This window comes from Aureobasidium namibiae (assembly GCF_000721765.1).
Source record: "Aureobasidium namibiae CBS 147.97 unplaced genomic scaffold scaffold_3, whole genome shotgun sequence".
Lineage (NCBI taxonomy): Eukaryota > Fungi > Ascomycota > Dothideomycetes > Dothideales > Saccotheciaceae > Aureobasidium > Aureobasidium namibiae.
In genome coordinates, this window is record NW_013581206.1 from 1,245,505 (window position 1) to 1,269,498 (window position 23,994).

The window sequence follows — 23,994 nt, forward strand, 5'->3', positions numbered from 1 at the left end:
AGCTCTCAGACCGCGACTAGGTACGACCGACATGCTGGGGTTGGTAAGCAGGCGGGCAAAGCTTCAGCCTCTACCGTTTCTGTAAGCAACTCCTTTTATGTTTCATGTTACATGCCACTGCTGACTGTTCCAGTACCGCCCTATAACATCGTCGAGGAATCAAGTTCTCTTCCTAGATCGACCAAGAAATATCACGCTGAACCGTGACGACTCTGCTGCAGTGAAGAAGAAGAAGTTTGTTGCGAATCGACTGGACCACCTTGCCCCACATGTCTTGGATAGGATCTACCAGGTTTGCATCAACAACGACGGCTCTTCGCCAATCACAGCATCTGAATCGATACTAGATCCTCGAGCATCAAGTATGTGTTTTGATCTCAGACCTTGTATGGTATTGGTATCTGACGAAACGACAGGAATTCTGCAAATCGAAGAGGAGTCAGCACAGCGTAGTGACAATCTGCACCAAAACGCGTCAAGGCGAGGAGCCGCTGCTTCTGAGGACTCTTCTGATGGAGAGGACGAAGATGAACCCTGGTCAAACCATGGTAATATGCAAATTACTCTGCACATTGCCAACCAAGATGAGGTGATCCACTTCTTGAAAATGCGTTTCACACAAATCCAGCAGCTTGCAACCAAGGTCATCGCCAAGGCATGGATCAAGGCCATCTGCCCAAAGAAGCAAGCCAACTTTCCCTACGTGGATAGCAACCCAAGAGCAGACCAGAGTCAGAAGCGACGTCGACCACGCCCTGACGGTCCAAGGATCCCACTGTTCTGGCCTGATGTTGATTTGTGTCGACACAAAGAACCTGACCATACAAGGAAGACGGGTGCGTTCCTCCTAGATGTCAACTCGATGCATTCGGCTGACCGTGCACAGAGCGTACTTACCTCTTAGTCCACCTGCTCAGGCTGCATTGGACCGAGCAAGAGTGGATCCAATCCAATGGCAAAGGGTCAGAAGTTCCTCAGAAGATCAAAGACCGCAATTGGGTTGGATTTCTGAAAGATGCTTTCCCAGTCAACAAGCTGGAGGAGGTGCAAGGTAGCAACCCAGACAAAGCAGCCATGCGAAGAAGATACCTGAACCAGATCTACAGAGTAGCCGAAGATGAGCAGATGCTACGTCACAGAATGGGTATGTTGACACACTTTCCCGTCCAGGATTGTCGTATCTGACTATGATGCAGGTCCGCCAAATCAGAAAAGAAGCTTCACTGCTGGTGCTGGTTGGGTTCCAGCAGGCTCTCAAGCTGTAGCATCTGTGAGCCAGAGCGACCAACCAGACAGTGAGGACGAAGAAGACTCGCCTGCTGTTCGTTCATCCACAATGGCGTGCACAAATTCTCTCTCGGAAACCTATGCCATGTCACCAAAATCCGAGGAACAAGCAGACGACCTTGGATCGGCATCTTCGTACTCGGAAGTCAAGCTACTCAAGGAGGCTGCTCTCGAGCGAATGCCCTTCAACGGATCCTTTCCCAGGGAGGAAGTCGCAGTGGCTGGACCCAGTTCCAGCCAAGGTCCAGACATGAAGTTTGATCCTGCAGATGAGCCAATGACAGCCCCCCTCGGATCAGTGCCGGCCAGCGAGGAAATGACTTGCTATGGGCCGTCATGGGGTGGCAGCACGGCGATGGTCCAAAAAACACCAGAGGTATATCACCAACCTCAGTATGCTGGTGCTCCAGGTCCATGGTATGGAGCTACATCGATGGGTCATGGTCAAGGTCAGTTAGCCACTGCAGACGTCAGCAATCAAGCTTGGGGCGATTACCGCCACGGTTTTGTGCCATTTCAAGCAGCGGCACTTCCTGGTAAAGTGATGACCGGAGCAGTGTCCCACAATACTGGGTTCGGAAACATGCACCAGATGGCCATGCCGACGCCGTTTGTACAAACAGCAGTCACGGCGGCCAATGATAACCAACAGGCAATGTACCAAGGCTCCAGGATGCATTACGCCCACGATGGCTTCGAACAGCACGTTCAAGCTGGTTACACGGGTGCGCCGCACCAGGAGATGTACACCGGCTGGCTCTGAGAGGCGAAGCGGTACACTTTTGAATATGAGAGAGGATGAAGAAAAGAATGGCGCAAGAAGAAAAGAACGGCAACGATGACGACAAGCACGACAACAACGAGAGTGACGATTTTGATGAAATTGCATGTGGCTCCGTGGACGAAGCAGGCACGCGGAGACGGCTGATGGTAATTGCTTCGCACGGTTAGCAGTGTGTGCTTAATGTCGATGTTTCCTTCTCTTTGCAGACGAATTTCCTTTGTTCGGACAGGTTAATGATTAGCACGAACATGGATAACGAGAAATGTCGAAGAACTGAAGATATCGACAACAGCAGATAGCGAGTTAATAGGACAAAGTGCATCTCTAGACGGAATTGACTCTTGACATGTTCATGATGGCGATGATGTGTTCCTACTCAAGTAGGTACGAGTAGGTACAGCAGGCAGAGCGGAGGAAGATTGAAGCACATGCAAAAACAGGGCTTGGCAAAATGACATGTCCGCAAGGTGGATTTCCGCTTGCGTACAGTTCAAGGGTATGCGCGCGGGCGTTCTCGGTGCACAGCAACATTTGAAAGCAGCGTCGACATTGTAGCGCTGCGACGACGAGAGAGCAGCGGCAGCCGACGACGCTCCATGCTCTGGCAGACATAGCGACAGCGCGACAACCATGTCGTTCGTCAGTGCCGGTAGAGGAAGCAGCAGTCGCGGTCGCGGTTCATCACCATTCGGAGCCCCAGCTGCGACAAAGACAACGCGTCCGTCCTTCGCTCCACACGCCAGGGGAAACAATCAGGTCCGCTTCAATGCTCAGACAGGAGCTGCGACTAGTGAAAGAGGAGGCAAAGCGTCTTTCCGTGGTAGCAATGCTCCGCGAGGACGAGGCAGAGGACGCGGAAAGCCAACACCTGCGCCAACACCTTCGCCCTTCGCCGCCCCGGCCCAAGTACAAACACCAGCACCGTCGAGCCATGTCTCATCTTCGTTCTCGTCCTCGTCCTCATTCGCCGACCGCTTCCAGGCTGTACGATCCTCCCCACCGTTCCATGGCTGATAATCTCTGACGCACGCTACAGCTCAAGAAGCGGCGCGAGCAAGAACGCATCCACGCCATTGCCCAAGGCTTCCTGGCCGACCCCGACAAGCCGCGCACCCTGGCTGAGGCCATCACCCCCGTAGGAACCTGTCCGGACATGTGTCCAGAATTCGAACGTCTTGAGCGCATTGTGCAAAAGGATGTCTGGGGTCCCGAGCTCGACGATCAAGGTGCTCCCGATGAGCAGCGTATGGTAAAGAAGTTCAGACGCGCCGCAGCTGGCATTGACGAGCAACTGCCGTCAGACCTGCGCCCTCCTAGTGCCCTCAAGAATACCGTCGACTTCCTCTTCAATGACAAGGTCGCCAATGCCGAATCATTGGGCAGCGTACATCACTTTGTCTGGGATCGAACTCGCGCCGTCCGCAACGACTTTTCTATTCAGCAAATCACAAAACCCGCCGATGTCCAAGTTGCCATTGAATGCTACGAACGCATTGCCCGCTTCCACATCCTATCACTGCATCAGCTCGCCGTTCCAGATAAGCCCTACGACAAATACGACTGGTATCAGGAGCGAGAGCAGCTCGACCGTACCCTCTTGTCTTTGATGCAATATTACGATGACTCGCGTGGACGCGTCGAGTGCAAGAATGAGGCCGAGTTCCGCGCATACCTCATCATTTTCCAAGCCCAGGACCCAACACCCGATCTGGAAGAAAGAGTCAACACCTGGCCCATCTCTGTCAAATCTGACAGGCGTGTAAGGATCGCTCTTGACCTCAACTCTGCCGCTTCAAACATCGTCGATCCTCAAGGCCCGCTAAAACCTCGCGCTGCTTACACTGTTGCTCGAGAAGACTGGGCCCATTTCTTCGACCTCGTTCGCTCCAACAAAGTCTCTTACCTCATGGCCTGTGTCTCGGAGATATACTTCAAGCTTGTGCGGCGGACCACCTTGAACGCCATCTGGCGTGGATTCAAGGGCCACGTCTTTGAGTTCACCCTATCTTTGATGACCCATATCCTTGGCTTCGACGACACTGAACAGACCGAAACTTTCTGTCAGCATTTTGGCTTTGTCTTCAAGGAATCCACCTCTGGAGGCGAGACCTTTTTGGATTTGGATTCGGTCAAGGGCAAAAGCTTCCCATCGGAGACTCCTGGTTTAGACCATCAGACTTTCTCTGAAGCCCTGGTCGAGGCAAAGCGTATGGGCCGCAACTTTTCTGCTGTGATAGGTGGATATACTGTAGCAGAAGCACAAAGCTCAGGCTTGATCGATGAGAGTTTTGACAGTCAAATGGAAGATGACATGGATGATCAAGCAGAAGATAGTCAAGTTGAAGAGGACCCTGACTCTCTCTTCATCCCGGAGGGGCCGTCTAAATCGCCTTTTGGAGCAGCAGCAGCAGTGCCGTCATCGCCTTTTGCAAGTCCCTTTGCTACGAACAAAGCGCCTGGAGAAGCTCAGCCGCCGTCACTCCTTGCTAAACCAAAGCCTCTGTCCTCCGGCTTTGGCCAGCCTTCGACATCAACTGAATTCAGTTTTGGAAAGCCCTCTGTCAGCCCGACGCCCCCAGAGGCATCTACTATTGCTCCTACGTCTACTTCAACCTCCGTCTTTGGCCAGCAGCCTAGTAGTGAAGGCATCAGCTCTTCTTCGAACCCCTTCGGTTTCGCGAAACCCGCCGTCGTAACCGAGACTGCCACTAGCACGGACTCATCATATAAGCGGCCTGCCAACTTCTTCTCCTTCGCAAAACCTGCCGCCGTCAATGATAAGGCACCATTGAAGTCTTCACCTCCACAAGCAGAGGCTAGTGAATCTGCAAGCTCTGTGAGCAGTCTACCATCATGGGGAGTTTCTGGTTCAAGCGCTAGTCAGCAAACTGCATCCGTTGCCGCTCCGGCACCATCCCTCTTTCAAGCTCCACCGCAACCAAAACCCTCATTCAGCTTCTCCTCTACTTCAGAGACGGTTGTACAATCTTCACAGCCGTCACCGGCTCCTTCGAAGAGCCCTTTCAACTTTTCTTCCATCACAAGTGATGCAGGCAGCTCACTGAACCCAAGACAACAACCGACGGAACCTCCACAAATATCCGCTTCTCTCTTCAGCAAACCTTCTACCATCCCGAGTGAAGAACCTGCTTTCTCTCAAGCTGCGTCTTCTCCAGCTACATTCAATGGAACTCCTGGAGTATCGGTCTTCAATGCATCTCCTTTCGCGCCAAAGTCCCCGCAGCTCAGTTTCAGTCAGCCTTCTCAGCCCAAAAAGCCGAGCCCGTTATCACAGTCATTTTCTTCAGAAGACGAAAGCAAGACACCCAAAACTACGAGTGCATCTCTATTCCAGCCTTGTTCCCAGCCGGTATCACAGACACCTGTTGCCCCTCCACCCAAGCTCAAGAAATCCAAAAATGAGATACTTGAGCAGCTCGCTAGGGAAGTTGTCTTAGACGCTGACCGAGGGTTGATTAGACAATTTGTCGAATACCATGCTCGTCAGACCGTCATGGGAGTCTACGACGAGTTATATATGGAAAGTATTCGTGAACTCGCGGATACCTTCAGAAGAGAGACGCTTTCTTACAGATTTGGCAAAAGGTGGCGCGAGATATGTTGGCGACGAAGACTGGCCCGTCAGGGTAGAGAGCGTCGCAAACGTGCGAAGAAGGACCAGAGTGCGCGCGAGCTGAAAAGGAAGCTTGCTGCAGAGAAGGACGCTGTCGATGATTTCCTCAAGTCTACGAGGTCAGCTGCGAATTCAGGGGCAAGCCTGCACAATTCTCAAGCTAGTCAAGTCCCTCGGGACGATGCCCAGGTTCTTCTCGATGATGACACAGGAGCAGCGACAAGCAAAGTCCACGTAAACAAGAGACTGAAGAGTCTGGATAACATCGACCTAGAAACCCCGAAGAAGAAACAGCCAGCTGCGACGCCACGATCAAACTTCCTCGGTTTCAGTATGCTTGGTTCTCAGAACCGCCCAGCTATATCCAGCACACCTTCTCGGTCAAACTATTTCCGCTTAAAGGCCATGGGCATCAAGCCTGAAGGGGACACGAATGCGTCTCAGGCCAGGAAACGATCGAGGGAGGACAGTGAAGAGGCTCAAGCAGAAGCACAGCCGCCAAGCAAAAAGTCACAGACACCGCCATCGGCTATAGCTACTCGCCCGACAGATTTTGCACGGCCCCCTGCCCCTCGTAACGATGCTACTAGAGCTCTCGGCAGCAGTACAGCAAGCACTAAGCCACTTTCCAAGGCGCGGCAAGACGATGAAGAGCTATTCGCTCGAGCTCGGGCAGCGAGACAAGCCATGGCAGATTCGAGTACGTGGTATAAGTCTGAAATCCAGAAAGATGATGCTAGGCGCAAGGAGGAAGCGGCCCGCTCGTTGACATCGCCGTCGATGGAGCGCGCTCGTGAACTTGCTCGTCTTCGCTCCGCAAACCTCGGCACAGCATCGCCAGACGTCCCTGCTTATAGATTGAGGGAAAGCCGTTTCGTGCCACGGGCGCAGTATCACGCTGCCATCGAGAAGGCGAAACAGAAGATCCAGTCCAGGTCAAGAAGCTCGTCACAAGTCTCGACGCCCAGGGTTCCTCGGTCTCCAAGCCGTTCAGCCGGTGAAGGCCTGATGGCTTTATCGGCCGCGACTGGCAAGATCTCTTCCCTTCCTACTCAGCTCGACGGACAAGATGCTCAAGCGACAGACAGCATGGTCCACTTCGCTGCTTTGCACAAAGCCCCAGAAGACTCAGCTTGGCAGTACGCGCCAACCTTTTTCGACGAGTCTGTGGACCCAGCACTTTCCGAACCAGACGTCAATGGACATGGAAACGGCCTTGAAAGCCTGGCTCAGGAAGCCATCAACGAGTATGTTGACCTAGGATCAGATGATGAGACCGAAGACTTGCAACACGTCCTACGCTCGGATCAAAGCACCTTTGAAGTCAACGACATGCTCGACACAGGCGCAATTGCCGACGACGATGACGACCACGACGACGACGAAGGGGAAGATAGTGAACACGCTGACGATGAAGGCGAAGGGTACCTAGGAGGGTACGCTCAGAATCCCGAAGATTTCGAGGATGAGGAGGTTTTTGACGAAGAAGATTCTGAGGGGGGAGAGGAAGAAGATGACAGTGAACAGGAGCTCGAAGAGTTCGACGAGGAAGATGAAGAAACCGAAGACGAAGAGGACATGTCTGTCAGCAATAACATCAAGGCAGGAACAGGTACCGCCGACGATGCATTTGAGCTTAGCGATTAGTGGTTGGACAAGCAATTTGATATACTAGTTTGTGGGAGAAATTGTAACCAACCGACTGACTTGTCGACGCCGCGCTGAACTTCAATTGTGTTTCACCATTTGTGAATTTCTTGCTCTGAATGACTTAGGGGTATCAAGCGAGGTTGCAAGTGGAGGAACGGTGATCAAACGCGTCCATGGTTCTCGACAAGCAATGCTTTCATGTAATCGCTAGGCTCATACCTCCATTGCTCGTTGATGAGGGTCTTGCCTACGGAGTCCCGCAGTCGGGTCATGACTTCTGCTTTAGGTCTTTCGAGTTCTAAGATTGTTTGTCAGCTAGCGAAATGAAAGACGACGCAGAGGACAGACCATGTTCGTCCCATCTCTTGCCATTCCTTCCACCGGCAGCAGTTCCAGATGCCCAGTACTCTTGCACAAGACTCGTCAGGCGCCGTTCGTCTTCGAGGTCTTTGGCTTGTCAGCACGAAGTCGAGTCTAGAGGGTGATAGGAGCTCATACCTTGATCCTCCGCACCATTAATCTGTTCACCTAGAGCAGGAGCCTCGTGCAAGTAGTTGCCTCTTCCATCTCTCACGACCATATCTCGAGGAGGCTCAGGATGGTTCTCTTCGTCTGGCTCGATGGTCGTTTCGGTTGCTGCTCTGGTCCTTCTGGTCCGGGTGGCCCTGCCAGCAGCGGCTGCACGCCTACTCATCCTGTCTCCTGCATCGTCCGAGTCTTCGAGAACCAGTTCATTTAGGTGGATTGATGAAGGAGCGGCAGCAGTAGGACGTCGTGGGGGTGCTGGAGCAAAGAGGTTGCGCGCGGCGGAGTTAGCCCGCAAGGCATGGCCGCCAGAACTGTATGTATCGTGCAAGTGACTTGTGGTGTGAGTGGTAGGACGCCGGGGTGCATCATTGAAAGGATCGTGTGGGCGGGGCGGCATATTTGTGAGATGGATGTGTTGGTATAGGTAGATAGGATATGAGTGGGTTGTTGCTGATCAGTGTGGATTTTCTGACTGCCTGTTTGTTGTCGTCGACAGAGCCGATCGAAATGTATGGTTGAGTGGTTGATGAGTTTCTGCACCTAGGTCAAGCATAACGGACAGAACACGTGCGTCACACAAGGGTCAATTGGACAGCATCGAGTGACACGGCAGTTCGTATCTTGGATGGATTACAGGTGAGAACAAGGGATCATAGCTATATAGTTTCAGGGTCCTTGGCTAGAGAGATGAGCTTTTTTGGATGTCTGTACAGGGCTCAGGCGGATGACTGATGGTGGGTAGCCAGACATATGGCAAGTGCACAAGCATACATCAGTAGCCCCGGAGCATACGGCATGGAAAATACTGGAGTCTGCAGGGAAGGAGTGATAGGAGTTCGGTTGCACAAGGACCGCCAAGGCGCTCAATCTGGCAGGAAGCAGCGCCCCCGAAAGTAACCAAAAGCTAAACGTAGCTGCAGAGAGAACAAGCAGCCCCTGGGACTCTCATTGTTTGGCCGTTGAGACTGCTTTTCTTTCCCGCCCGGTACTTACTCTGCTCGACGATTCCTTTGCGACGCAACACAAGGACCAGACGTCCGGTGGCTTCTTTCTCTCTGGCCATCGTCCGCCATGCGCTAGCCCCCGAATCTGATCACACAGAGCCCGTCCACACATCACTAGACCACCCGCCATGTCGCTCTCACGCTCGCCTTCGCCCAAACGAGGCGGTGGCTGGGCCAGTCCCGGACTCAATGCCAACTTCGCTCAGAGCAGAAGCTCCACCCCCGTCACGTCCTACAGCCAGAACCACTCGGTCACCTGGGCCTCCGCCCAAGCACGAAGCCACCAAGTCAACGGATACCCAGCATATCAAGATACCGGCTCAGGCTTCTTGACCAAGCACATGCGCAACATCTCGGCGAGCCTGCCCTTCTTCAACAACGCCCCCAAAGACGAGCGTCAGGCCGAGAAGGAGAAGATGAACAGAGCCAGATGGTCCCCTGCACGACGAGGCTATCTTGCAAACTTCAAGTCGATGCTTGGTCACCATATGCAGAGATCAAAATCTCGTTTCATTCTGGTACTGGTCCTTGTCTTGCTTATCATTTGTTTCTACACCACCCGTAAGTCAGCCGACACGAGAGAGCTAGATCTCAGCCCGCTGACACGATAATAGCATTACATTATTGGTACAAGAAGAGTTCATGGCTGGGCGGCGGCAGCAAGTTTGTCGTCATCCTTGCAGCCAACATGGGAGGAGGTGTCATGGAATGGAAGGGGCCTCGCGAGTGGGCCATTGAGCGCGATAGTGTGCGCAACAAGAAAAACTACGTGCACCGATGGGGCTATGAATTGGAGATTGTCGATATGAGCACAAAGAAACGCTATGCGCACGAGTGGAGAGAGAGCTGGGAGAAAGTCGACACAATTCGCAACGCCATGCGCAAATACCCTCACGCCGAGTGGTGAGTTCTGATGCCCGAAAAGAACGAGAGCGAAGCCTTACTGATGCATTGCAGGTTCTGGTGGCTGGATCTCAACACATTCATCATGGAACCATCGTACTCGCTGCAGCAGCATATTTTCAATAACCTCAACGACAACGTCTACCGCGACATCAACGACTACAACCCTCTCAACATCTCGCACCCTCTGACGGGAGCCCATCTCGATCCCGAAAGTCTCTCGCCCGTCGGAGACGGCAAGGCCGACTCGATCAACCTGATTGTGCCCCAGGACTGCGGTGGCTTCAACCTGGGTTCCTTCTTCGTCAAGCGCTCGGCGTGGACGGATCGTCTGCTCGACATATGGTGGGATCCTGTGGGCTACGAGCAAAAGCACATGGAATGGGAACACAAGGAGCAAGACGCGCTGGAATACATGTACACCAACCAGCCGTGGGTGCGACCACACCTTGCCTTTATCCCGCAACGCAAGGTCAACAGCTTCCCACCTGGCGCCTGTGGAGACAACGGCGAAGACATGAACATCCACTATCACGAGCACGACCGTGACTTTGTCGTCAACATGGCAGGTTGCGAGTGGGGCAGAGACTGCTGGGGAGAAATGTACAACTACCGACAATTGAGCAACAGGCTCAACCGCAACAACTGGGAGAAGTTCAAGGACGGAGTGTCGGGAGCCTTCTCATTCCTCAAGACCAAGAAGAAGGAGATTACGGGAACGGAGAAGGACAATGAGGACAAGGAGAAGAAGGAGTCATGATTATATTGAAAGCGGACGGTTGGGATACAAGAGGGTAAACATTTCGGAGTCATGTATACATTTGCAAAGCAGACAATGTTGATTTCTTGTGCCTGCCTGTTGACCTGTGGCCTGATATGCGAGTGAGGGTTTCCAGAAGTGTCGAGTGTGAGGGTACGAGGGGCGTGAATGACTGATAGAATGTGACGGCATGTTGAAGGCTCGAGAGAAGAAAGGAGAAGGTGGTCGACACGGAGGATAAGGGTGGTCGACGTAGGCGGGTGGAGAGGCTGGTTGTGTGTCGGATGGGGAGGATGGTCGGGGTATGGTGTTTATGAGCGGCTAGGGGTGGTGTTCTGTTGCTCGAAGAGGTATCCCTTGACCTTGGCGTGCTTCAATTGCTCGAGGTAGCGCTCTGCCGAGAGAGTCAGACGACTGGAACAGGCAGTGGTGGACGACGCGGGATACAAACCTCTAAGGGCACCGCACTTTTCGAGGTGGTTGACGCCCTCGCGGTAGTAGCACTTGCCCATCTCCTCTCTGAGCAGGCGGGCCATCATGCTCTGGACCCATTGCTCGCGCAGGACGGCATCCTGGGCAGCCTTGAGCTGCAAGTTGTTGTCGTAGTCGACGCCCTCGAATGTTGGCGGCACCGTGGGCTTTTGCATGCGGAACTGGATTGACTCGGGTGTAGGCATCTTGGGCGATCGTGTGTGTGCGTGTGTGAGAATTGAACTGATCTGGTGTAGATAGGTCGTCGTCTTTCTCTCGTCGCCGTCGTCGCTGCTTTCACTGGTCCGTCACTGCGCCCAAGGAAGCGCGCGAAGTCCGGCAGTCGCGAGTCTCTGGCCAATCACAGCGTCGCATTTTACTTTACTTCTTGCTGGACTTTCTCAGAGACAACCTTCCCGACTTGCTCTTTTCCTTCTTGATCGCCATCTTTTCTGCGTGTTTTTCAACCTTTCTGTCGATTGCGTCTTTTTCTCCTAGCATTGCTTGCGGTGCGCTGTAGCTGACTTTCCACTGCCACTCGTTGAATCGCACCACCTGCTGTTGTTCGAGCTGCCCCATAAGCTCGCTTCGTCGACGCTGACATGAATAGCAGAGGCTTTCGATCTTGTTGCACTGGTAGGGATGTGTTTTCAACTCGCATCCGGACGAATATGTCGACACTGGCGAGATTGATGCATGTCTGCACATGATCAGAGGCTGCTTGCTCATGCACGAATGCCCGCACGTCGTGAAGATGTACAGTTTGTGATAGCACATGATTCCTTCGCTGCCTGTAAATGTGCTGCTACTTTCCTCAAGCCACACGACTGTGGTTCTTATACTCTTTGCACACGTTTCCCTGCTTCCGGCTCTTGCTGATTTCTCCATGCGGCATGCACTTTCTTTGTTCAGATTTCTTGCTTTTTGACGACTCCACACCTCGTTCCATGTTCTTGTATAGCAAGAACCAGCAAGCAGTAGTCTGCTCACAACCTGCTGTCTTGATCATTAGATTCTGATACATGCTATGTCAAGATCATTTGATCTAGCGCCATGTCTTGAGCACGCATGAGACATCTACCTCGAGGACAACTATACCACGTTTCTTTGTCCTCTTTGTTTTGACAACCTGGCACTTTACAGACTCTATTTCAATGCCCTGTCCCACTTGAAAGGACTAGCCAGCATGAAGCACGTTTTGCCAGTATATATTCCTCTAAGCAAAACAGTGTACTCGGACCTGTATATATAAGCAACCGCCCAAAGCTACAGTCATGGCCACACCAACACCGACATTCAACCTCGGGACATCTTCAGAGCCCATCCACGTTCCAAAGGTCGCTCTGGCCATCATCATTACATTCAGCGTAGTTAGCCTGGTTGCTCTCGCAATAGCAATCTGGATTCTGTTCCGCTACACTTGCTCGAGCCGTGGAAGAAGGGACGGATATGCCATCAGAGATGGTCGAAACGAGCACACACAATGGTGGAAACACGCCAATCCTCCTGCCGAATCAACAAACTCTTCCGAGGTGTCCCACGTTGGCATCATACCCGCTCCCGAGCTGGCTCCTGAAGATGGGAATTTGAGAAGTCGATACACTGGGGAGAGGAGCGCTTAGGGTTGGAGAAGAAGTTCGAGGAAACCTTGCTTGGATGATGGAACGCTTCTTGTACATATTGCACTTGTAAAGGAACAATGTCTGTACATATCCATATCAAATTCTGTGCAGCACTAAAAAATCAAGACGCTATGCAACATGATGGGGCTGAAAGAACAACTCGATACATAGAATCAAAGGACTCAATCTTGAACACTGACCGATGCCTTTTCAGCGACAGCAGCCTCTTGATCTTGTGTCTCTGGTTGCTCTTCGTCTTCGTCTTCGTCTTCAGGAATAGCGACAGATTTCTCAAGCTCTTTGATCGTCTCCGGGTCTGCGATGCTGACACTGCTTCCCCTGTGCTTTCGTACCATAGATCCTGCAGGAGTGGCTGTAGCTGAAACATCGTCTGACTCGACGAGCGCTGAAGGTGCAGAGGACGGTGTCGTCGAGGGTTCTTCTGTCTTTTCGGGTGCTGGCGCGTCGGAAGCCTGGGCGGCGGTGTCTTGGGCGGTGTGGATGCTCTCGAGCTTGCTGTCAGACGACGAGTTCATCGTCTCAGGCTTGGTGGCGGCGTCTGCTTCGACCAGACTCGATTTCAGAGGGGCAACCTTGGTGTCGTTGATGCCGGGTGTAGGACCTTTGCGTGCGGCGCCTATACTGGCGGCTTGAGCAGCGGCCTCTTTCATCGACGGATCTGCCATGGGCGACTGAAGAGGTTCGGTTTTGTCTTCGGCTGACTTGGTAGCGGCGGTAGCGGTGGGCTTGATGGGGAGCTGGGCAGGAGGTTGAGTGGTAGGATGCATGGTGGCTCGGGTGGTGACTGCCTCACCGCCTGGTGCAGGGGCAGAACCGATAGGGGTGATGTCGCCGATGTTCTCTTTGATCTCGCCAAACTCGTTCCATTCTTCGACTTCTTCGAGGTCCTAGATGGAGCAGCGTCAGAAGATTGCGGCTCGCAAAGCACATGGCCAACGTACAGCTAGAACAAAGCCCTCCTTGACCAGGGCAGGGAACTTTTTGCCACGAGACCGACGGCCCCAGAGACGCTTGGCCGATTCATTTGTCGCCGTGTCAATGGCCATAAAGGGGATCCTGTTGGCATTGAGGATTGTCTCGACACGCGATGTTGCCGTAATGATGTGTGAGGAGCCCGAGGTCAAGGATGTAAAGAGAAAGACTCTGCCATCCTTGTCCCATGCACTGAGATCGTGTGCTGAAGCCATGATTGTGTGAGTATCGAGGATTGGTGTCTTGTTTCTTTGAGAGGGGCGAGTGTTTGTTGCGAGGGGTCCCTGTGACGTTGTTACGCGCAGCTTCTGTGGGGTACCTTCCTTTTGAGCTTCATCCCCAAGTATTTATAGCAATCGGGTTCAATCTGTTTTGTAATTGCCAATTGTTCAAAAACAACTACCAGGTATATAATTTATCTTGATCATCATGAATTGCGAATCCCTAGTTTTCATCGCCCAAACCTATAACGCCATTTCCGTAACCGATCAATAAGCCTCGATTGGCTGCTGAGCCATGGTAACCTGGTTGACTGACATGTTCTCCTTTGCAATGAAGAGGTTGCTCAGAGCATCGCGGACCTCGAACTCTTCCAAGACGGCTCCAAAGCTGCATTTTGTTAACTTGACGTTTCGTAATCTCGCACCATATCATCACTCACCCGTAGCATCTGGCCTTTCCAGCAAGGTCGGCCTTGACAAGCTCAAAGTCGTGAGCCGTCATCTCCGAAACCCTGCTGTTCTGCAGAACCAGCATCCACGCCATGACGGGCGTGAGCTCACCCTCAAGGGGCAGCTGTGCGCTAAGGTCCAACAGCTTCATGAGATCTGGAGCCTTCAGATCAGGCATTCTGTGACCGTATGGGTCTCCAGGCTTGTTCATGATGTGCGACGGTGGAGGACACGTCGCCATCAGTGCATGGCCGCACATGTGTTCGTGCTCCATGTCATCGGGTCTCTCCATGGGGTGATGGAATGGTTGTCCCTCGGGGTTGTGTGAGCGGACCACGAGGTATTGCAGGTGATCCATACAGGGCCGTTCGAGACTACGCAAAGGACCACGTCAGCCCAGTCGCGAGACGATACAATAGCGGCAGTGCGATAATCATGTGAACTATTGGTTCGGCGGGGGTGAGGGATAGGCTGCCCTGTTATAGGGCTGGCCTTGGGAGTCGTACGTCAAGACAAAGTCGATGCCAATCTGGTCGTAGTCCAGATGCTGGCCGGGCAGTTGGCCTGCACTAGCCATGGGCTTGGAGTCCTGAGAGCGGAGAGGAGGGGGGCTGAAATCGCCAGTGCTGGAATCTTGACGGTAGCTGCCAGAGATACTGCCGCTGGAGCTGCCGTTGTACGACGCAGGCATGCCGCGCATTGCCGGGAGCGACTGTAGGCTATCGAGCGGAACGCCGTGGGCCAGGAGAAGCTCTCTTAGACGCTTGTTCTCGTTGACGACAGCGTCGCGATCCGACACACTAGATCCGTAGAGTTCCTTGAGGCGGAGCACTTCATGTTCGAGAGCCTTGATGTACATTTCCTTGCGTTCTCGGTGTGTTCTGCAACGAATTAGATACCGAGTGACAACAATCAGCCGAGAATCAACTGGCGTACCTCTGGGCTTGTCTATTCAGTTCCTGTCTACGGGTCAAGGCAGGTTTGCTGTCGGGCTTGGGCCCGCGACGTTTTGGGGCTGCTCCATCTACATGTGCGTAAGAGACCAAAGTTTGCTGCAATGATGGTTAGGCGTAACATACCTTTTGTTTGCTTCTTATCGAGACCGAGGGTTTTCAGGAACCCAAAATTTGAGAGCGGGCTCCTCTCAGAAGAATGCTGGCTCTCTGGAGACGTATAGGTCAGCGCCGCGCTGTTGTCGGGAAGTGGCTCGTCCGGCGACATGGATTGCATCGAGACCTGAGCCATGATGCAGGCAAGGCGCGGTGTAGACGACAAGAGGTATGGAGGGGCAGGAAGGGAACAAAACTGGGGTTGGCGGGAGGGGGAGGGTCGATGATATACATAAAACACGGAAACATACCCAGATCATGAGCACTACTCGGTGCCTGGGGACCAACGTTGGAAGCCGACATGTCTAGCGCAAGACTGTCGGTACAGAAGATTTGACTATCGAAAGGGCGCTGGCGAATCGCGACGGTCTGGAACGCCTGGGGAGAGGTCAGTCGTTATGAACAGATCAATGACGATCTGGAACTGGCACGGAGAGAGCCGTACAAGTCCAGTCTCATTTGTCATGCTAGACGACGAAGCTTTTCCTGAGACGCCAAACCACAGGTTGAGAGTGGCAGGCAGGTGGGACTAAGAATGGACGACCGTGCGACTTACAGCGATTTTCAAAACATTTAGGCACGAAAATTATAGGACGAAGTGCTTTCTGGGGATCAAGATGGGTATAAGTGTGGGCTCGTCTGGTTTGCGCGACGCGAGCGCGATCACACCAGCTCTCGATTCGGCCGAATTCGTGGCAGGGCAGGTGATGGCCGCAGAGGAACAGCGGAAGGTGTCAACCGTTGGCCAGGGAGAGACAAGACAAGTCTCAGAAAGACAGCACGCCTCGGACGTTGTGGTTGCTGTAGAAGCTGCTGCTCGACCCACGCGTTCCTCCGCTATGCCGTGTGTCGAGATGTTGATGCGGTGGCTCTCAAGGAAATGGCAGAGAAGAGCAAAAACCGAGGGCCATGGCAGACAAGAGAGATGAGAGGACGGCCATGTTGCGCCAGAGTGGAGCCAGCAATGGTTCCAGAGCCATAAGCGATCTAGTGTTTGCCCTTTTCCGTGCCTTGATGTCGCGCCGCCTGAGCGAGCCGTCCCGCCGAAGCATCTTTCCATCTCCTCTTCGCAATCAAGTTCCACCCCACCCTTGGCCCCAGCAGCGGTGACGCTCCAACAACGTAACACTTCTGCTGTACAGCCAGGTGCAGCCTTGTGTTTGGAAGCCCCTTGGCCATGGCTTCCCTGAATAGGCAAATCCTTGCTTGCTTGTTCTTGTCCTTGCGCTTTGTTTTTCTGACCTTTGGACCCTGGCTCGCCCATCTTCTGATCGCCGACCTTCTGCTGTCTTGTCTGCTTCCGTTCGCATTCCTCTTCCCCACCTCCACCTACCACACGGCATCTACCATTGCAGAGGGAGTATGGCGCGGTGTGCAGCGCATTTGCGAGGATTCAAATGGCGCGCATATCATCTTGGCTGGAGATGAGCTGCCTGTTGGAGAAAGTGCAATCCTTGTTGCAAACCATGTCGAATGGTCCGATTTCTACCTTATCCAAGCCTTGGCCATTCGTACCGCCATGTTGGGCCGCTGTCGGTGGTTTGCGAAGAACACGCTCAAATGGGTTCCTGTTCTGGGCTGGGGTCTGATGGTCATGGGTATGCCACTGGTCAGTCGCAAGTGGTCCGAGGATAAGCAAGAGATGGAACGTTTGTTCAGTGGTATCAAAAAAGGCCGCTGGCCTATCTGTACGCAACTTTCCCGCAACACCAAATTGCATTGAAATGACTAACTCTTCCCAGGGCTTATTTCTTTCAGCGAAGGGACACGTTACAGGCCCAAGAAGCATGCAGAAGCTGTCCGTTGGTGTGAAGCCAACCAAAAATCACTGCCTCAACACACTTTGCATCCTCGCCCAAGAGGGTTTGTCGCTACTGTGCAGCAACTGCGCAAAACGTCTCATGTGAAAGCCGTATACGATGTCACGATCGCTTACGCCGAGGATGACAAGTTCATGTCTCCACCTTCTTTCTTCAAAACTGTGTTTCAGCCAAATTTGTCGCAGAGATATCGAATGTATGCTCACGTTCACCGCTATGAACTTAGCTCTCTGCCCGAAACGGATAGTGAGATCACCCACTGGCTGGAAGAGAGGTGGACAGAGAAAGGCGAGAGACTGGCAAAGCTCAAGAAGTCATTAGACTATGGAGAACCGTGGAAAGGCACAACGAGCAAGGCCTAGAGCGTTAGCAACATCTGCCAACATCCGCCGTATGGTGTAAGTGTTCTGGTTTTTCACGCTTCGGCGCTTCAAAGAGGCATGATACAGCTTGTCGCGTCTCAAGCTAATGTAATTATTCTGGAAGGAACCATAGGTTCACACGATGTACAGATCCTTTATTCACTACTCCTTGTTGCTACGAGCTCTTTCACCGACGGTTTCCGAAGAAGAGTGAAGGGACTGCATGGTTCTTGCTCACTTCACTGTTGGTTCACTCTTTTCTATATGTTACCACACAGTTGCGACGACTTCCTCGTTTGCTATCGCAGTCGAGGGTTGCGACTTGAGTTTCTCTTTCTGCTCACTTCTGTTTCCCTCTTCAACCCGCAGCTCCTGAATCTTGATTATCTTCCTTATAACCTTGATACTCGAGGTGCCAATCGTCGATTCGATCCAAGCATTGCACATTGTCACTGACCTACTCGATCAGAGTCGAACGCCTCGGTTGTACAATCCAGCCAACCTTGCACGCTAGTCGGGAACCAGCCATCAGTATGGCCTCCGAGGAAAGTGGCCCTTTAGGCCCAGCACACAAGTATGTCGATGTTAAAGACGAGCACTGACATGATTGATCCTGACAGAAATAGGCGCCTCACTGCTGAAGATCTTGACGCTTTCCAGACCAACTTTGTCAGTCTTGAGGAAGTTGGCTTCGACAAGGAAATTGAAGCATGGGACAGCAGCTTGAACGAATGGACCGCACGTCTGGCCTCGCCAACTTGGAAGGCTTGATGATGAGCATGATGATGGCCTCGTAAGGCTATCGTTGGCAGGTCATATGCAGGCGGCAGAGGGTAGCATATATCGAATCGCTGAACAGCCGCGTGGAGCCGGGCTCTCGCTTGGTCTCTCTTCGACCCAATATCCTGTGGCATCGCCGAACGAAACAAGTAGACAAACAGACCTCCACAATCACATACTGGTCTACACGACTGAACTTCGATGCTCGCCTTCCGTGTCCTCGTGTAGCCGTAGGGTGACATCCCCAAACGTTCGGGCATTGTGCAGGTCCGTCGCCGCTTACATGTAAATCATTCACAGTGTAGTCTTTTGGATCGCAATTTGGAGCATGGTTGGATCCCATCTGGACAAAGTCAAGAGATGCAAACAGCACTCTATTGCAATGTTCCGCCGATGCGATACTGTCCAGGTTACGCATTGTGGGCAGCAGTCTCTGAGGTGGCTGCTAGTCGATACTCACGGCTCTGCCTTTCCGAAGGCGTCCTTGATCGCCAACCGCTGGCTTGAGACAGTTGAACATGAATTGAGCAACCATAGAACAGATGCGATTGCCTCCACGTAAAACAACAAGATGAATTTCCGGCGTGCTGTTCGGCAAGTAAGCGAACATGTCCAGCATGCATCCTTGTCAGAAACACGTCTCCAAACTTGGCGGATCGTGTGGCTTGCTGACTCGGCGAATTCAGCTGCAAATCGAGCCCTTGTACCTTGCAATCCTTGTCAGATGTCTGCCGTGTGGAACCCTCAAGATAGAGGTTATCCCCCGGCTTCTGGTCCCTCTTTGACCTCTATAGTGACATAGTGACTCTTTGGACGCGGGTAGTCTAACAAAAAAATTCGACTATCATGCTCGACAAACAAAACAATCAACCACGAAGCTCGACCGGACGAGGCAACAGTCTAATGGATGATCAAAAGAAGAAGAAAGGCATCAATGGCCTATTGGGATCACTGTTTCTCAGGGAACCTTCGGGGTCTGCCTTCGCAAAAGCTCAAGCACAGCACAAACTTGCGACCAAAGCCAAGGCTGCGTCAAAGAATCAAGACTGGCAAGGTGCGTCCGCGGAGCGCCGCGAAGCATCTCCTTCGGCATCAGTCACATCTCGACCGTCGATATCATCAGCTTCCACATCTTCGAGAAACAGCAAACACTGAAGCTGCGTCGAAACTCAAGACTGGCTCCGATCGATGCTTTACAATGGAGAGACCATCGCGCATTCAGCCAACATATGGCTCGTATCTCACCGCTCCATGGCTTCTCGCACACTCAAGTGATCTGGCCAATTCGCCGGCCATGTCATGTCACATATCGATGGTGCCATGTTCCACACACAGCGATGACCAAACATGCGAGTAGATGTTGTGCGGAATTGGCGCTGAGCATCATGCCTATCTTCCTTCGCGTTCCTGGGTGCTTCCTTTCGACAACAGATCCCTCCCATGGGCAAAGCAATGCTCTTCCTCGCGAGGCTGTACGAAGCAGAAAGTAGTGTTGCAGTCGAGAAAGTAGCAATCGATCGAAGATACCGATATCTTCAAGACTTGGCCAGAGGATATGGCGTTTCTTCTCCTGCTTCACGGCGCTCGAGAGGCGGGAAACGCGAGAGACTCGTCCTCCCAGCTAGACAAAAGCAGTAAGCACTGAACGCCTCACGTGACTCGACTGAGGTACAGTCACGTGCGATGGTCCTGGATCTTTTCGCGATATGATCAGGGGTGTCAGCATAGCAGCAGTTGAACAAAGTTTGGATGTGTAGCGGAGTACGCTTGCTATCATGACATCGAATATCAATGATGCCTGCGATCGATACCATCAAAATGCATTCTGACACGCGCTCACAGCTCTGTACTGTCGTGAGATGAAGGCGCTGCAGAGGGTCATATTTACATTCTGTATGTAAAAACATTCTAGTCCTAGACTTCACTCGTTTGGAAGTCAGAGCTGACTACATCCGCGCCAAAAGGCTCTTGGATGTGCGGACTTTCGACGAAGGACGTGAAGATAATTCGCCCACATTGCAAAATAACTTCTTACCAGCTTTCGAACATGGCTCGCCACATGACAGGACGTGAGTGTATGTGGCTGTATACTCATTCATTCGGACATTCTTGAGACTTGCACGAGGACAGGCTATCAGAGCATCTAATCACGTCAAGGGGTATGGATTGCAAGAGGTGGAATTTTGGTTGTGCATTGCTCTATAGAATTTTGCAAGCCAGAAGAAGGATCCCAGACAGGATCCATGGAGAGAGAGTGAGCGATTTGCTCCTGTCAGCTTTCCACATTGAAGAAAAGCCATTAACCGTAAGTTCCCAACCCTTTGCAGGAGACGCCATGACCCAATTGACTAGTTAAAGAAGTACAGCAAAGAGCCACTCTGATATCGCGTGCTTATGCAGTAGCAGTCGACACAGAGAAGCTTCGAGGAATCGGTGATTCACCGCTTACAGAGCGAGGTAACCAACAGCACTGAGGAAGAGAGCACCCATCATACCAGTAGTGGTCTGGCGAACGCTGGCAGCAGCGTTTCCAGAGGCAGATGCACTGGCAGAGGATCCAGCGGTGCTTGAGGCACCACCCTTCTTGGTGGATGAAGCCAGAGTGGAGGATGCCTTCAAGCTCTGGGTCGAGATGGTACCGTTGGTCGAGTTACCGCCAGCGGTGACAGTGCTGACTCCAGCGGAGGGAACGACACCAGCAGGAGCAGTGCTGACAGCCGAGTCGGAAGTGATGGTTGTGGCGTTGATGATGGGAACGGGCATGCGAGTGGAGAGAGCTGAGGAGGCAGCGGCAGGAGAGACCTCGACGCTCGACTCGGCGGCCGAAGCAATGGAAGAGACAACAACGCTTGATGCAGCAGCGCTTGAGACTGACTCGACGACGGCAGAGACAGAGGCAGCGGCACTGGGTGCAGAGGTTGCGATCACAGAGGAAGAAGCCTCGGTGACAGGGGCCTGAACATGTTGTTAGTTCATCCAATCGCAACCATCGTCGTGCTGAGGAGAGATAGGATGGAGAGCTTACCTGGATTTGGCCATCAGAGATCTGGGTAACGATGCCAGCAAAAGCGGTGCTGGCCAAGGCGCTAACGAAGAAGGCGGTACGCATGTTGACGGTTGTTGTTGTTGACAGAGACTGAGATTAAAGTTTCGTGTAGTTGTGAACGGTGTTTGACAGAGTTTTGGATATGTAGCGAAAGTGATTTGCAAGAGGAATGCAAGAACGAGAGACGGAGTTTGAGGAATGAGTGAGTGATCAATGGGTAGTGAGGGCCAGGGGTTTTATGGCGAGCGAGATGTCAGAGCCTAGACTGTAAATAGAAGGGTTACGTCCCCCTTGGGCGTGTCCAAACAAGCTCCAAACAAGTTCATCAGTGACGGGCGCTGCATATTGCGTGGCTGGCCGCCGAAGTTGCAAAGGCCAACCAAGATGCGATTGGTGCATGTCTCCTCATTCCCCAGAGGCTCTAGCATCGCTGTGGCCTGCCTCGATGCAAGGAACCCTGTAGAAGGCTGCAGCGCAGTTTCATGAATGAGAGCAACAAATTTCGGCTAAGCAAATACAATCCTTCACATCTATACTCGATCAATCTGGTCGAGACATGCTCTGGGCTCGACTGCTGCGCACGAACAAAACACGCGTCCTTGTCGACCAGATGTGGGAGCTGGCCATGAGCACAGCCAGGCGACGTCTGATGGTGACGCTAAAAGTTTGCGATATGCGGGCCACATTCGCCTAGTTCAGGAACGGCTACGCGTACGTCCGTTGCTTGACCCTTGGACCCAAACGCTCTAGCATGGCGTGTGAAAGCTTGAGTTCTGGTGACTCGTGTGCATGTGCAGGCTACGCTTGCCCCAGCCATCTTCCAGACAGATTGATATTGCGTGAAGCGAATCATGCAGGCTTGTCGTATCCAAGCTCAGTCCTTGCCTTGTGGTCAGTTGTTGCTGCGCCTCCGGAGCTGGCGTTGTCCTGACTCCCAACCACCATGTCCTACTCTTGAGTCTGAGGTAGAATCGAGACCTCTCCGGACAATGGGAATGGACAATATATCCCCTTGTGCTAGAGCTTGTAAGTCCTGGTCTCACTCTAGAGATGCAGGGCTTTCGTTGAAATAGAGAAGTGCCCGAAGAGCCTTGGTGTAGTATGGCTTTTGATGGAAATTTCCCATTCTCCAAAAGTACCGTCTATGCACTCTTATATCTACCTCAGATACAGACTTTTGCTCACAAGAACCGATACTCACCTGATCATCCTTCTCGTATGTCAGCCTGTCTGAATGGAAGAGGTAGATGGAGATGTCGGTTGATGACCATTTCATAGGTGAAGAGCAGGGTTATGGCGGACACAAGATAAGTAAGTAATTGGTTCACTGACGCCATTTTGAGCCCCACCAAAGATTGGGCTGCTCGGTCGCGCGACAAAAGCGAGTGAACAAGAGAGCAGAAAGCACAAATACCACCGAGCATCATCAGAATAGCCACAGCGCATATCACCACAGAACGCGCACTCCACCACACCTCACACCACTCTACACAATGGCCACGTCAAATCCCTGCACGCTGATCGAGGTCGCCTCGGACGCCGACTTCGCCAACTACACCAACAACCTGCCCGAGTCGAGCACGCTGCTCATCTACTTCCACGCCCCGTGGGCCGAGCCATGCAAGCACATGTCCACCGTTCTGTCCACTCTCGCCTCTACCTACACCGCCAGCTTGCCACCCACCGTCTCCTTCCTCGCGCTTGACGCCGAAGAACTCAGCGACGTCAGCGAGCACTACGACGTCACCCAGGTTCCTTACATTGTCATCCAGAAGGCCGGCAAGGTCCTCGAGACCATCTCTGGTGGAGATGCTACTCGTGTGCGCGCTGCTGTGGAGAAGCACGTCGGTACCGCCAGTGGCAACCCTGGCGCCGCAGGCCTGCCTCCGGCACAGCTCGTCAACAAGCCCGCCGGAGGAAACGCAAAGAACTTGTCCTCGTACGCTCCTTCATCAAACGATCCCGCCACCGCTCCCGAATACTCGGCTGCAGAGGTCAACCCCGAGACGAGCAAAGAGGAATTGAACAACAGACTCGGCGAGTTGGTCAAGGCCGCTCCCGTCATGCTCTTCATGAAGGGAACACCCTCGGCCCCCCAGTGTGGTTTCTCGCGCCAGACCGTCAGCCTTCTTAGAGAAAAAGGCGTTCGTTATGGTTTCTTCAACATCTTGGCCGATGACGACGTGAGACAGGGTCTCAAGGAGTTCGCAGACTGGCCCACCTTCCCTCAGGTCTGGGTTGGTGGCGAGCTGGTTGGTGGTCTTGATATCGTAAGTACATTCGCAGACATTACATGCCTCGACCTCATTTACTGACTTTTCTCTCTACAGCTCAAGGAGGAGTTTGAGAACGACCCAGACTTCTTGGGTGACTACTCGGTCAGCGGCAAGAAGGGTGGCCCTGCTGCTTAGTCTGCTGGCAGCTGTGTTGTATGCACTGCACTCAATTTCTCCACAGATCCATGTCACTTGCTTCCTCCGAAATGTTCTTACGCTCAAACATAGACAACGACGCCTTCGATACCATCAATGAAAATCTTTCACAAGCCTCACGATGATCGGAGCCTCATC

General features: G+C 52.7%; 13 protein-coding genes across 13 annotated transcripts; 7 read left to right on the forward strand and 6 right to left on the reverse strand.

Annotated features, from left to right (window-relative positions):
• Positions 1–31: 31 nt before the first annotated feature.
• On the forward strand, positions 32–2,050 carry M436DRAFT_61516 (uncharacterized protein; the record flags this gene model as incomplete). Its single annotated transcript, XM_013574883.1, has 5 exons — positions 32–43; positions 134–362; positions 417–836; positions 887–1,144; positions 1,197–2,050. The coding sequence occupies 5 exons, from the start codon at positions 32–34 to the stop codon at positions 2,048–2,050; spliced, it is 1,773 nt and encodes a 590-aa protein (XP_013430337.1).
• A 651-nt stretch (positions 2,051–2,701) lies between these two features.
• Positions 2,702–4,347, forward strand: M436DRAFT_70649 (uncharacterized protein; the record flags this gene model as incomplete). The annotated part of the gene is made up of 3 exons (XM_013574975.1): positions 2,702–2,710; positions 3,108–4,199; positions 4,324–4,347. The coding sequence occupies 3 exons, from the start codon at positions 2,702–2,704 to the stop codon at positions 4,345–4,347; spliced, it is 1,125 nt and encodes a 374-aa protein (XP_013430429.1).
• A 3,169-nt stretch (positions 4,348–7,516) lies between these two features.
• On the reverse strand, positions 7,517–8,280 carry M436DRAFT_79509 (uncharacterized protein; the record flags this gene model as incomplete). Its single annotated transcript, XM_013575078.1, has 3 exons — positions 7,517–7,653; positions 7,704–7,802; positions 7,854–8,280. The coding sequence occupies 3 exons, from the start codon at positions 8,278–8,280 to the stop codon at positions 7,517–7,519; spliced, it is 663 nt and encodes a 220-aa protein (XP_013430532.1).
• A 735-nt stretch (positions 8,281–9,015) lies between these two features.
• Positions 9,016–10,550, forward strand: M436DRAFT_40001 (uncharacterized protein; the record flags this gene model as incomplete). Its single annotated transcript, XM_013574652.1, has 3 exons — positions 9,016–9,448; positions 9,502–9,790; positions 9,845–10,550. 3 exons carry the CDS (start codon positions 9,016–9,018, stop codon positions 10,548–10,550), a joined length of 1,428 nt encoding a protein of 475 aa, XP_013430106.1.
• Positions 10,551–10,861: 311 nt separating this feature from the next.
• M436DRAFT_40143 (uncharacterized protein) lies at positions 10,862–11,227 on the reverse strand (the record flags this gene model as incomplete). The annotated part of the gene is made up of 2 exons (XM_013574681.1): positions 10,862–10,944; positions 11,002–11,227. The coding sequence occupies 2 exons, from the start codon at positions 11,225–11,227 to the stop codon at positions 10,862–10,864; spliced, it is 309 nt and encodes a 102-aa protein (XP_013430135.1).
• A 175-nt stretch (positions 11,228–11,402) lies between these two features.
• On the reverse strand, positions 11,403–11,798 carry M436DRAFT_70628 (uncharacterized protein; the record flags this gene model as incomplete). Its single annotated transcript, XM_013574969.1, has 1 exon — positions 11,403–11,798. One exon carries the CDS (start codon positions 11,796–11,798, stop codon positions 11,403–11,405), a length of 396 nt encoding a protein of 131 aa, XP_013430423.1.
• Positions 11,799–12,295: 497 nt separating this feature from the next.
• On the forward strand, positions 12,296–12,643 carry M436DRAFT_79512 (uncharacterized protein; the record flags this gene model as incomplete). The annotated part of the gene is made up of 1 exon (XM_013575079.1): positions 12,296–12,643. The coding sequence occupies one exon, from the start codon at positions 12,296–12,298 to the stop codon at positions 12,641–12,643; it is 348 nt and encodes a 115-aa protein (XP_013430533.1).
• Positions 12,644–12,825: 182 nt separating this feature from the next.
• On the reverse strand, positions 12,826–13,851 carry M436DRAFT_40594 (uncharacterized protein; the record flags this gene model as incomplete). Its single annotated transcript, XM_013574750.1, has 3 exons — positions 12,826–13,130; positions 13,218–13,551; positions 13,606–13,851. The coding sequence occupies 3 exons, from the start codon at positions 13,849–13,851 to the stop codon at positions 12,826–12,828; spliced, it is 885 nt and encodes a 294-aa protein (XP_013430204.1).
• Positions 13,852–14,124: 273 nt separating this feature from the next.
• M436DRAFT_70631 (uncharacterized protein) lies at positions 14,125–15,719 on the reverse strand (the record flags this gene model as incomplete). The annotated part of the gene is made up of 6 exons (XM_013574970.1): positions 14,125–14,245; positions 14,298–14,681; positions 14,814–15,188; positions 15,244–15,331; positions 15,387–15,470; positions 15,668–15,719. 6 exons carry the CDS (start codon positions 15,717–15,719, stop codon positions 14,125–14,127), a joined length of 1,104 nt encoding a protein of 367 aa, XP_013430424.1.
• Positions 15,720–16,593: 874 nt separating this feature from the next.
• On the forward strand, positions 16,594–17,598 carry M436DRAFT_39877 (uncharacterized protein; the record flags this gene model as incomplete). The annotated part of the gene is made up of 2 exons (XM_013574632.1): positions 16,594–17,104; positions 17,159–17,598. The coding sequence occupies 2 exons, from the start codon at positions 16,594–16,596 to the stop codon at positions 17,596–17,598; spliced, it is 951 nt and encodes a 316-aa protein (XP_013430086.1).
• Positions 17,599–18,131: 533 nt separating this feature from the next.
• Positions 18,132–18,369, forward strand: M436DRAFT_79516 (uncharacterized protein; the record flags this gene model as incomplete). The annotated part of the gene is made up of 2 exons (XM_013575080.1): positions 18,132–18,172; positions 18,225–18,369. 2 exons carry the CDS (start codon positions 18,132–18,134, stop codon positions 18,367–18,369), a joined length of 186 nt encoding a protein of 61 aa, XP_013430534.1.
• A 2,308-nt stretch (positions 18,370–20,677) lies between these two features.
• On the reverse strand, positions 20,678–21,487 carry M436DRAFT_61524 (uncharacterized protein; the record flags this gene model as incomplete). Its single annotated transcript, XM_013574884.1, has 3 exons — positions 20,678–20,726; positions 20,828–21,333; positions 21,404–21,487. The coding sequence occupies 3 exons, from the start codon at positions 21,485–21,487 to the stop codon at positions 20,678–20,680; spliced, it is 639 nt and encodes a 212-aa protein (XP_013430338.1).
• Positions 21,488–22,947: 1,460 nt separating this feature from the next.
• Positions 22,948–23,817, forward strand: M436DRAFT_11726 (glutaredoxin; the record flags this gene model as incomplete). The annotated part of the gene is made up of 2 exons (XM_013574468.1): positions 22,948–23,694; positions 23,755–23,817. Coding segments are annotated over 2 exons (810 nt in total), but the record flags the coding sequence as incomplete, so codon positions are not given.
• Between the last annotated feature and the right edge of the window lie 177 nt (positions 23,818–23,994).